This window comes from Balaenoptera ricei, chromosome 17, assembly GCF_028023285.1.
Source record: "Balaenoptera ricei isolate mBalRic1 chromosome 17, mBalRic1.hap2, whole genome shotgun sequence".
NCBI classification, from domain to species: Eukaryota; Metazoa; Chordata; class Mammalia; order Artiodactyla; family Balaenopteridae; genus Balaenoptera; species Balaenoptera ricei.
In genome coordinates this window covers 52459090-52471891 of record NC_082655.1, presented here as the reverse complement: position 1 = coordinate 52471891, position 12802 = coordinate 52459090, and the positions used below count along the sequence as shown (strand labels likewise).

The 12802-nt window shown below is 33.9% G+C and overlaps 1 protein-coding gene across 1 annotated transcript in view; it reads left to right on the top strand.

Annotated features, from left to right (window-relative positions):
- CNBD1 (cyclic nucleotide binding domain containing 1) overlaps positions 1 to 12802 on the top strand; it is a 414652-nt gene that overhangs the window by 291911 nt on the left and 109939 nt on the right. Inside the window, 1 exon segment of the mRNA XM_059901721.1 lies at positions 9932 to 10077. Coding sequence (XP_059757704.1) covers positions 9932 to 10077 — 146 coding nt within the window.

The following is a 12802-nucleotide window of genomic DNA, read 5'->3' as shown; positions in this document are numbered from 1 at the left end:
ACTGAGAAGTAAAAATTAATCAGCATCTCTGAAGTTTACTTTCAATTTTAGAGACCTTCATGGGCCTTTTGGCAACTCCTCCTGAATGAAATCTTTCTTGTATTCAGAATTCCTCCTCTTTGTGTGTGTGTGTGTGTGTGTGTGTGTGTGTGTTTGTGTGTTAGCATGATTTCTTCTTCACTTAGTAATTTTCAGTATTTCATTTTCTTTCTAATCACCATTAGCTATGTGTCCTTGAAGAAATAAAACTCTTTGTTTCTCAGTTAAATGCTGCTTCTTTCTTTCTTTATATATTGATTGATTGGTCGATATTTTAACATCTTTATAGGAGTATAATTGCTTTACAAAGGTGTGGTAGTTTCTGCTTTATAACAAAGTAAATCAACTATACATACACATATGTCCCTATATCTCCTCCCTCTTGCGTCTCCCTTCTAACCTCCCTGTCCCACCCCTCTAGGTGGTCACAAAGCACTGAGTTAATCTCCCTGTGCTATAGGGCTGCCTCCGACTACCTATCTGCTTTACATTTCGTAGTATAGATAAGTCAATGCCACTATCTGACTTCATCCCAGCTTATCCTTCCTGCTCCCCGAGTCCTCAATTCCATTCTCTATGCCTGCGTCTTTATTCCTGTCCAACACCTAGGTTCTTCAGAATATTCTTTTTTATTTTATTTTTTAGATTCCGTATATATGTGTTAGCACATGGTATTTATTTTTCTCTTTCTGACTTACTTCACTCTGTATGACAGACTCTAGGCCAATCCACCTCATTACAAATAACTCAATTTCATTTCTTTTTAAGGTTGAGTAGTATTCCATTGTATATATGAGCCACATCATCTTTATCTGTTCATCTGTCAATGGAAATTTAGGTTGCTTTCATGTCCTGGCTATTGTAAATAGAGCTGCAATGAACATTGTGGTACATAACTCCTTTGATTTATGGCTTTCTCAGGGTACGTGCCCAGTAGTGGGATTGCTGGATCGTATGGTAGTTCTATTTGTAGTTTTTTAAGGAACCTCCATACTGTTCTCCATAGTGGCTGTATCAATTTACATTCCCACCAACAGTGCAGGAGTCTTCCCTTTTCTCCACACCCTCTCCAGCATTTATTGTTTGTAGATTTGATGATGGCCATTCTGATTGGTGCGAGGTGATATCTCATTGTAGTTTTGATTTGCATTTCTCTAATGATTAATGATGTTGAGCATTCTTTCATGTGTCTGTTGGCAATCTGTATATCTTCTTTGGAGAAATGTCTATTTAGGTCTTCTGCCCATTTTTGGATTGGGTTGTTCGTTTTTTTGTTGTTGAGCTGCATGAGCTGCTTGTAAATCTTGGAGATTAATCCTTTGTCAGTTGCTTCATTTGCAAATATTTTCTCCCATTCTGAGGGTTGTCTTTTGGTCTTGTTTATGGTTTCCTTTGCTGTGCAAAAGCTTTTAAGTTTCATTAGGTCCCATTTGTTTATTTGTGTTCTTATTTCCATTTCTCTGGGAGCTGGGTCAAAAAGAATCTTGCTGTGATGTATGTCATAGAGTGTTCTGCCTATGTTTTCCTCTAAGAGTTTGATAGTGTCTGCCCTTACACTTAGGTCTTTAATCCATTTTGAGTTTATTTTTGTGCATGGTGTCAGGGAGTGTTCTAATTTCTTACTTTTACATGTACCTGTCCAATTTTTCCAGCACCACTTATTGAAGAGGCTGTCTTTTCTCCACTGTATATGCTTGCCTCCTTTATCAAAGATAAGGTGACCATATGTGTGTGGGTTTATCTCTGGGCTTTCTATCCTGTTCCATTGATCTATATTTCTGTTTTTGTGCCAGTACCAAACTGTCTTGATTACTGAAGCTTTGTAATATAGTCTGAAGTCAGGGAGTCTGATTCCCCCAGCTCCATTTTTCGTTCTCAAGATTGCTTTGGCTATTCGGGGTCTTTTGTGTTTCCATACAAATTGTGAAATTTTTTGTTCTACTTCTGTGAAAAATGCCAGTGGTAGTTTGATAGGGATTGCATTGAATCTGTAGATTGCTTTGGGTAGTAGAGTCATTTTCACAATGTTGATTCTTCCAATCCAGGGACATGGTATATCTCTCCATCTACTTGTATCATCTTTAATTTCTTTCATCAGTGTCTTATAATTTTCTGCATACAGGTCTTTTGTCTCCTTAGGTAGGTTTATTCCTAGATATTTTATTCTTTTTGTTGCAATGGTAAATGGGAGTGTTTCCTTAATTTCTCTTTCAGATCTTTCATCATTAGTGTATAGGAATGCAAGAGATTTCTGTGCATTAATTTTGTATCCTGCAACCTTACCAAATTCATTGATTAGCTCTAGCAGTTTTCTGCTAACATCTTTAGGATTCTCTATGTATAGTATCATGCCCTCTGCAAACAGTAATAGCTTTACTTCTTGTTTTCTGATTAAGATTCATTTTATTTCTTTTTCTTCTCTGATTGTTGTGTCTAAAACTTCCAAAACTATGTTGAATAATAGTGGTGAGAGAATGACGTTGGCTGTGGGTTCTCTTATAAGGCCTTTATTATGTTGAGGTAATTTCCCTCTATGACTACTTTCTGGAGGGTTTTTATCTTAAATCGGTGTTAAATTTTTTTGAAAGTTTTTTCTGCATCTATTGACATGATCATATGTTTTTTCTCCTTCAATTTGTTAATATGGTTTATCATATTGATTGATTTGCGTATATTGAAGATACCTTGCATTCCTGGGATAAACCTCACTTGATCATGGTCTATGATACTTTTAATGTGCTATTGGATTCTGTTTGCTAGTATTTTGTTGAGGATTTTGCATCTATGTTCATCAGTGATATTGACCTGTAGTTTTCTTTCTTTGTGGCATCTTTGTCTGGTGTTGGTATCAGGGTGATTGTGGCCTCATAGAATGCGTTTGGTAGTGTTCCTCCCTCTGTTACATTTTGGAAGAGTTTGAGAAGGAAAGGTGTTAGCCCTGCTCTAAATGTTTGATAGAATTCGCCTGTGAAGCCATCTGGTCCTGGGCTTTTGTTTGTTGGAAGATTTTTAATTACAGTCTCAATTTCGGTGCTTGTGTTTCATCTGTTTATATTTTCTATTTCTTCCTGGTTCAGTCTCGGAAGGTTGTTCTTTTCTAAGAATTTGTCCATTTCTTCCAGGTTGTCCATTTTATTGCCATAAGGTTGCTTGTAGTAATCTCTCATGATCCTTTGTATTTCTGCAGTGTCAGCTGTTTCTTCTCCTTTTTCATTTCTAATTCTATTGATTTGAGTCTTCTCCCTTTTTTTCTTGATGAGTCTGGCTAATGGTTGATCAATTTTGTTTATCTTCTCAAAGAACCAGCTTTTAGTTTTATTGATCTTTGCTATTGTTTCCCTCATTGCTTTTCCATTCATTTCTAATCTGATTTTTATGACTTCTTTCCTTCTGCTTACTTTGGGGTATTTTTGTTCTTCTTTCCCTAATTGCTTTTGGTGTAAAATAAGGTTGTTTATTTGAGATGTTTCTTGTTTCTTGAGGTAGGATTGTATTGCTACAAACTTCCCTCTTAGAAGTGCTTTTGCTGCATCCCATAAGTTTGGGTCATCGTGTTTCCATTGTCATTTGTTTCTAGGTATTTTTTGATTTCCTCTTTGATTTATTCAGTGATCTCTTGGTTATTTAGTAGTGTATTGTTTAACCTCCATGTGTTTGTATTTTTTACAGATTTTTTCCAGGAATTGATATCTAGTCTCATAGCATTGTAGTCAGAAAAGATCCTTGATACAATTTCAATTTTCTAAAAATACCAAGGATTGATTTGTGACCCAAGATATGATGTATCCTGGAGAATGTTCCATGAGCACTTGAGAAGGATGTGTATTCTGTTGTTTTTGAATGGAATGTCCTATAAATATCAATTAAATCCCTCTTGTTTAATGTATCATTTAAAGCTTGTGTTTCCTTATTTATTTTCATTTTGGATGATCTGTCCATTGGTGAAAGTGGGGTGTTAAAGTCCCCTACTATGATTGTGTTACTGTCAATTTCCCCTTTCATGGGTGTTAGCATTTGCCTTATGTATTGATGTGCATCTATGTTGGGTTCATAAATATTTACAATTGCTATATCTTCTTCTTGGATTGGTCCCTTGATCATTATGTATTGTCCTTCTTCTTACAAGAGTAATAGTCTTTATTTTAAAGTCTATTTTGTCTGATATGAGAATTGCCCCTCTAGCTTTCTTTTGATTTCCCTTTTCATGGACTATCTTTTTCCTTCCCTTCACTTTCAGTCTGTATGTTTCCCTAGGTCTGAAGTGGGTCTCTTGTAGACAACATATATAGGGATCTTGTTTTTGTATCCATTCAGCCAGTTTATGTCTTTTGGTTGGAGCATTTAATCCATTTACACTTACATTTATTTATCAATATCCATGTTCCTATTACCAGTTTCTTAATTGTTTTGGGTTTGTTTTTGTAGGTCTTTTCCTTCTCTTTTTTCCTGCCTAGAGAAGTTCTTTTAGCATTTGTTGTAAAGCTGGTTTGATGGTGCTGAATTCTCTTAGATTTTGCTTGTCTGTAAAGGTTTTAATTTCTCCGTCAAATCTGAATGAGATCCTTGCTGGGTAGAGTAATCTTGGTTGTAGATTTTTCCCTTTCATCACTTTCAGTATGTCCTGACACTCCCTTCTGGCTTGCAGAGTTTCTGCTGAAAGATCAGCTGTTAACCTTATGGGGATTCCCTTGTATGTTATTTGTTGTTTTTCCCTTGCTGCTTTTGATATATTTTCTGTGTATTTAATTTCTGATAATTTGATTAATATGTGTCTTGGTGTGTTTCTCCTTGGATTTATCCTGTATGCGACTCTCTGTGCTTCCTGGACTTGATTATAGTTTTCAACTATAATCCCTTCAAATATTTTCTTAGCCTGTTTCTTCTTCTCTTCCTCTTCTGGGACCCCTATAATTCGAATGTTGGTGTGTTCAATGTTGTCTCAGTGGTCTCTGAGACTGTCTTCAATTATTTTCATTCTTTTTTCTTTATTCTGCTCTGTGATAGTTATTTCCACTATTTTATCTTCCAGGGCCCTTATTCGTTCTTCTGCCTCAGTTATTCTGCTATTGATTCCTTCTAGAGAATTTTAAGTTTCATTTATTTTGTTGCTCCTCATTGTTTGTTTGTTCTTTAGTCCTTCTAGGTCCTTGTTAAAGGTTTCTTGTATTTTCTCCATTCTATTTCCAAGATTTTGTATCATCTTCACTATCATTACTCTGAATTATTTTTCAAGTAGACTGCCTATTTCTTCTTCATTTGTTTGGTCTGTTGAGATTTTACATTGCTCCTTTATCTGCTGTTTGTTTTTCTGTCTTCTGATTTTGCTTAAATTACTGTGTTTGTGGTGTCCTTTTCCCAGGCTGCACATTTGTAGTTCTCGTTGTTTTTGGTGTCTGCCCCCAGTGAGTCAGTTTGGTTCAGTGTCTTGTGTAAGATTTCTGGTGGAGAGAATGGTCCCTAAATATTGTTTCTTATAGCATATTCCACCACTTTCTCTCTCTCCCTACTTGCACCTTAGTGTTCCAATTTACTACTGTTTTGTTGGCAAACATCCTACACATGTTAAGTGGCTCTATTTATGTGCCCTGTAATATAAGTTGATTTTATTTCTTCAACAAAATTTTCAGCACATGCTGTCCAACTGTTCCTCTAACGACTGCCACAAGGACCCAATAAATCCCCTTATACACTTGAATCCCTTCCTGGGGAGAAGTATTGTGAGTGGAGTAACTCTGGTAGACTAAGCAATTTTACTAAAGAGTCTAAGTCCTTTGAAAAAGACCATGTGAGGCAGCCAGTGTTGGAACTTTTTGTAGTCTCAACATTTAAATTAAATAGAGAGTATATTACAAGATTTGTCATATTATTAAGAGACAGTGCAAGGATTTTTTTTTTGTTTTGCTTTACTCTTCAACCTAGTAGATTAGGGATTCTAAAAAAACTAGACTAATTGAAGAAAAAATTCAGAAACTCCATTTAATGTACACATCTGAGTAAATTATTAATATTAAGGTTATAGACACTTTAAGAGAGCCCTAACCATTTTCCCCAGCTGCAAAGATATTTCCTGAAACAATCAAACTCTCTCTTTATTTGCAAGAAGTATGATGTATTAGTGGAGAGTGAAAAAATCAACAGGTTTACAAGAGTTTTACAAAATATAGATCATGTGTACCTACAACTTGAAACATTTAGGAATTCAGTGAAAGCATGGATTCCAATGGCTATACATAATAGTTAGAACTCAGCAGATGTCAATGCACATAAGTGCTGGTGATCAGAAGCCAGTTACCAACTTATCATGACTCTTTATAAGCTCCTAGGTTTGAGATGATCACCAGGAGAGAAAGGAGTAGAAAAAGAATCCTATAATTATTTTATTTCCATTTGTAATGCCTGAAATACTTGGAATATTTTAAAATGTTGCTTTTTGTCATCAGTTGGAATTGGGGCTAGAAATAGAAATAAAGGTGAGTAAATGAAAATACAAGGGAAATAACACTTTTTTCACACCATTGTAAGTGGTCTGATAATTCATAATGATGATAATGATAAGAAAGACACTATTAAACAACTCTTTATTTACTAGTAATAGTTTGAACATTATAGTTTTTCTCAATATATGAATTTTTCCTTTTTGTTAATTTAGTTTCTGTCACTGCATTAAGAGTAGGTCAGGAAGATGTGGTAAGAAGGAGTGGGTATGATGTATGTAAAAGTTCCGGCCAAACAAGAAATGTAGAGATTGAAAGAAAAGTGAAGTCCCGTTTAAAGAGTGGAAGTGGAGGCCAAGTTTTCAGACCTGAATATTTTGTTTTACCATCACAGGGGTGTATGTTAGACTCCACTGAAAAATTTCTGGGGGAATTTCAGAACTGCACATCATTTGTCAGGGCGGAGCCTCAGACAACCTTAAGACCAGTGCCCAAGTGGGGCAGCAAAAGCAATGTAAGAATAGTGGTAATTAAAGCAGTATGTTACAGTTCCTCTTGTTTCTTCCTCTTCCAAGTATGGTAATCCAAGTATTTGAAGGTTCTTGAGTGCCTATGTAGGAAAGGCAGAAGTAACTAAAAAATAGGAATTTAACAGGAATAAGATTTTCAGAGCAAGATTAAGTTAGTTGAAGGAAAAAATGTTTTGCATTTTTAGTCAGAATATGTAAATTACAAGCCCATTCTTTTTTTCAAACTAATAGTTATAATTTTTGAGTGACTTCCAGACATTTAAATATTATTTCTTTTAATGTCCTCTGTTAGTAATGTTATTTCCAAAATATTTTTGATTGTCCCACTCACAGTGGTCACATGAACTTCCTACTGCTTGTCATCTATGTTGACTTTGATCTGTGGGAAGAAATTAGGGGTGTTGCTATCCATCAGAGGATTTAAGATTCAATGTGGAGTGCAGGGCTTCTAGAATGGCAGAGTGAAGACCTCTGTATATCTGCTCCTTCATACAAGCAATGAAGTACTGAGAAAGATTGTCAAAACAAATTTTTTCAGAACTCTGAAATTAATCAGATGCATGAAACCACATGAGGCATATTTATTCAAGAAAATTAGCAGGGTTTGTAGCTTTTTATTTTGACCTATTTTAATCCTCTTGTCTCCAATTCTGTAATAGCCTTTAAGACCTAGCAGCTCTGCAGCTCCTAAAGGGCAGACTGGTTAAGAGATCCTCAAAAAACCCACTCCCAAAGCACTGCCACATTGTGATTTGTCTGGCAACTCCCTTAAAAAACCTCATTCATTGTGCATTGTTGTTATTTGACCCTGGAAAGGAGGGGTAAGGTTATTCCTAGATTTGCCACATTCACTAAAATGTTCAATTTTAAACAAAAATTATGAGACATGCAAAGAAACAACAAAGTGTGTCCCATATGCAGGGAAAGAAGCAGCCAAGAGCAAACAATGTCCTGAGAGGATTACAGTGTTAGACTTAGTAAGACAAAGATTTTAAATCTACTATTATGATAGGTTCAAAGAAATAAAGGAAACAGTGTCTAATGAATTAAAGTAGAGCACGAAAACACACAGCCTGCCCATCAGCAAAAGTTGGGGGACTTAATGGTTCAGGCATTTAAGAAAATTTCCAAACAATTATTAGATGACTACTAAGTGAAATAAACAGAGATTTAGGTAGCTGCACACAGGGAATACAGACTTTGTAGAATTAAATGAAAGTATGACAATAATGTCTTACCACATAGATAATATCAATAAAAAGAAACTGCATAAAAAGGTCCAAATAGAGATTATGGAGTTAAAAAGTACAATAACGGAAATAAAAACTTCACTAGAGGTTCAACAACAGATTTGATCTGGCAGAAGAGAAGTTTGGCAAACTTGAAGAAGATATATCAATTAAGATTATCCAGTCAGAGAAGAGAAAGAATAAGAATGAAAAACATGAACAGAGACCTATGGGACACCACCAAGTATACCAGAATCAACACAATGGGAATCCCAGAAGGAGAGAAGAGAGAAAAGGAACAGAGAATATTTGAAGAAAGAATAGCCAAAGCTTCCCAATTTGATGAAAAACATTAGTCTACTCATCCATACAGGTAAAAACGACTATTATATTCATCTAATGACATGGCTTTTAAAATCATGCCACACATTTCTGGATCTTCTCTATTCCTTTCCATTTATGCTTGGTAACTGGTCAGTTTTATCCAGCTAATAATACATTGCTACGAACAACTAACATTGAGCAAACAAAACCCAATAACTTTCTAGCTTTTTCCAACTATTTTCTGTGAAGCAGCCAGTTTCTTAGGCACTTGGTCTACCTTCCAAATTACTTCAGGCAACTGATATTTCAAATATTTTGCCACTAAAAATGTATGTCCATTTTAAAATCTGTGATATTATTTCCTTGTCATCCCCTGTTTGGTGGCTAAATCAATGACATTTTTTTAGGATTTGGTTATAATACCATGCCATTTTTGAATACTAATTCTTTATTATTACATCTGAAGTACACACTTTTAAATGATATTAAGTGGGGAGCTAGTTTTCTCAAAAGTATTTCTTAAATTATCTACTAAATTAGTGTTTTCCAACTTTTTTTTGCTACAACACACAACAATACTAAAAAAAAAAAACAACCCAATTTATAATGTGATCAGTAAACATGCACACATAAACACATGCATAACAGATGAGCCAATAGAATATCACACCTAAACTGGGACTGTTTCTGGCAAACCTACATATATGTGAGTACTCTGAATTCCCTTACTACTGCTAAACTGATTTTTCACAATAGATTTTTTAAAAATACTGAGCATTTAGCAATGGCATGGTAGCTGGGTTAGTCCCTTGAAAACTTAGAATCAACATGAATTTTGTTTCTTGATTATGGTATTATATTTATTAAATAGTGAATTTAATGATTAAAAGTAAATAAATGTCATCCTTCATGGGAAAACTATGTTTTATTTAAAATTACATATGCATCTTTTCACTTAAAATTTGTATTCTCAAACGTTAAATTACATATTCATTTGCTCTAACTTTAATAGTACCTAAAAATCAAGAATAAAATAAGACATCAATCATTTTATTGTCTAAAAGAGGTCTTTATTATTATAATGACTAATAATGAGAGGTATAATCTTAAAATTGAAACACTGAGTTTTACATAAAAGGAAGGTAAAGGCACAATGTAATATCCTAAAGTTTAAAGTTTCATGGAGGTACCTCTTTATCTTGGAAGGAGAACAAATTATAAAGATTACTAAGACAAAAGAAAACATCATCACTTATCCTTAGCAACGCTGAAAAAAAGGAAATACAAATTTGGAAGCTCAAAAATTGAGGATTTTTTGGTTTGTTTGTTTCTTTGTATTTATGTGGTAGTCTCAGTTTGCAATCTTTTTTTTAAGGCCCATTCACAGGACGCCATCTGAACACAACGCTGTGTGGAAGATGCTGAGAACAATTCCAGATTTAACCTCTCATTTAATTGATGAGCATCTGAAAATACTTAGTAAGAATGTCATTTCTGAAACCTGGGTAAAAGGAAGCACAGGTAACAGACTAATCTGGAGGGAAATTTGGCAAGACAAAACGTGCATCACTATTTTGAGTTCTCTATCATTATAATATTCATAATTTCACTTGACTTGTTAAAATGTACTGTTTGGATGTATTTCATTTGTAAAGTTATAAGTAGTGAAATGAATAACATTTCACATTTTAGTGTTTATGTTTTAAAGATATACAGTGGTGTTTCTCCACTTTGAGCATGCATCAGAATCCCCCAGAGGACACACTGAAATGTGTTGCTGTATTAAACCCCTAAGGTTTCTGGTTCAGTAGGTTTGTGATGGAGCTTAATTTGCATTTCCAATAACATTCCAGAGGATGCTTCTAGCCTGCGCACCACACTTTGAAAACCACTCGTTGATATACACATTTAATAACAATCTAGCTTTGGTTTTCACGGTTAAGACAGCAAGTGGTCAAAGTGATTATTTGACTGATCCAGATACTGTGAAAAAAACTCTTCAGACAGATTTTAGTTTAGTTTCCCAATTTTAATTTCTAGTCCCTTTACTAAGGATATATTGGATGCATTAATAGAAGTATTTTGTATTTTAATTTTTTGGGGGGTGGCATACAAATAAACAACACACAGAGTCACACACAAACCTAAACCAACAGAATTCAACATCATTTTTTTGCATTTATTGAGTGTCTATTAGAAAAAAGGAACTAAATTTATTTAATACATCTTTGGGTGAGGAACATTCCTTATTTATTCCACACAGTATCAAATAAAAGTAGATATTATTATTATTATTCTCTGCAGATGAGGACCCTAGGGCACAAAATGTCATGCGGAGTGTTCCTGATTAGAACTGAGCTTCAAACACACTTTAGCCTTAATGCTAAATTATTCTCCATTCACTATGCCACTGTTTTTATAAAGTGGTTCATCAGGATCATGGCATTTAAAATCAAACTGGAATTTTGGAGAACATGTGTCTATTGAAAATACTTACATATTTTCAGAGTTTCCCCAACAGTCCTCTCTCATAATTAGTTTCATTTAATCCAACATCAAGCAGTGAAAATTAAATCATAGGCGTTTTGCAGAGGATAAATGATTCTGAAAGGGAAGAAAGAACAAACATTCAACAGTGTTTTGCCATTAGCTTGAGGTTAGTAATTAAAAAATTAATTTGTTCTATCATAAATCTCTGAAATTATACTTCTTATGGTAAAAAATATGTAAGCAACCTAAGTATCCTTTAATAGAAGACAATATATTGTGATACATTTATTCTCTACAATTCTAGTCAGAGGTTAAAAAGAATGAGGTAGATTTATATACATTGATGTAGAAACTTATTAAGGACAATAAATAAAGACAGAACAATTGCAGAATTATATAAATAATATGATAATATAAAACTTGAAATTATATGTGCATGTATACACATATAAAAATACACAGTAAAAACTACATAGAAGTAGATCTAGAAGGATACTCCAAAAATACATATTTAAAAAATTGTTATCTTCATTCAGGGGAGAGGAATTGAGGAACAGTGAAGGGGAACAGTTAACTTTTTCTTCTACATATACTTGTGTTGAATTTTCCAAATGAATGTATATTTATGTGTTAGTGTTTGTGAGTAGTTATTTATTTTTTTCAGAAAGCTTTAAAAACTATAATTAAATGTATTCTCAAGTTATCTTAAAAACATGTGTGATTAACTATTAAAATATGAACTTTCGACCCTTGACAAATACCAACTTTAATTTGATCATTTATACTAAATAAGGCTTTGTAATTCATATTTCAATAGTGCATATTTTCAAACACATTAAAAAATTTTGAAATTCTCTGTTTACCCCTACCTGTGCTGCAACCCTTCTCTTGAGTTTTAAGACATCTAATTCTGACAGCTCAGATCTGTTTCACTATCAAAGCAGTCAATTCATTAAATATCTGACCTTTGCAAATCTCTTGTTCATCCAACTTAAAAAACAAGTCTAACCAGGTGTCTTTCTTTTTCCCTTTTCTTTATTCATGTGTGCATTTCCCTCCCTCTGCTGTTATTTAAAGTATTCCCCGTAGTAATTCCTCATCACCATGCTGCTGACTTTCAATCTGCTGCTGAGGCTTTGGTTTCTTTCCTGAAATTCCACACAGCTGTTTGCACCTTCTGGTCTCTTTTCTGGCCATAAGTTCTTTGGAGCTTCATTATTTAAGGCAGCATCTTAAATTTACCATTTCTCAGCCTCTCGTGCATTGTTTTCTTAAACAATAAAATATTAACAAGGATAACAATTTTATGATTTCAAATACTGAATAACACACATATTTTTAGTTTAAGTGAAAATGGTACTAAAACATGATTACTATAAGATCACTATATATAAAGCTTACTTATATCACTATAATAAAATACTTTATACAGTGTATATTACATATGGTAAACTCTATATGCCATATAGATGTATAGATATAGATATAGCTTACTTAATTCAAATTATCTCAAGAGTTTTCCATTGGATCTCATTTTATGGCCTGGGCAGAGGGTATTTTTATGATTGATAACATAAAACTCAGAAAGCTAAAAGAATCAGGAATTAGAACCAGGAATTAGATGCCAGATAAAAAATTTGTTAATATCTGCCTTTATATTAACCTTGAAATATTTCTATGAAATGACTGAATAGGGGTTTTTGTCTTTTAATATATATATGTCATGTTTACTGTTTTCTTTACTTGAAGTCCACTG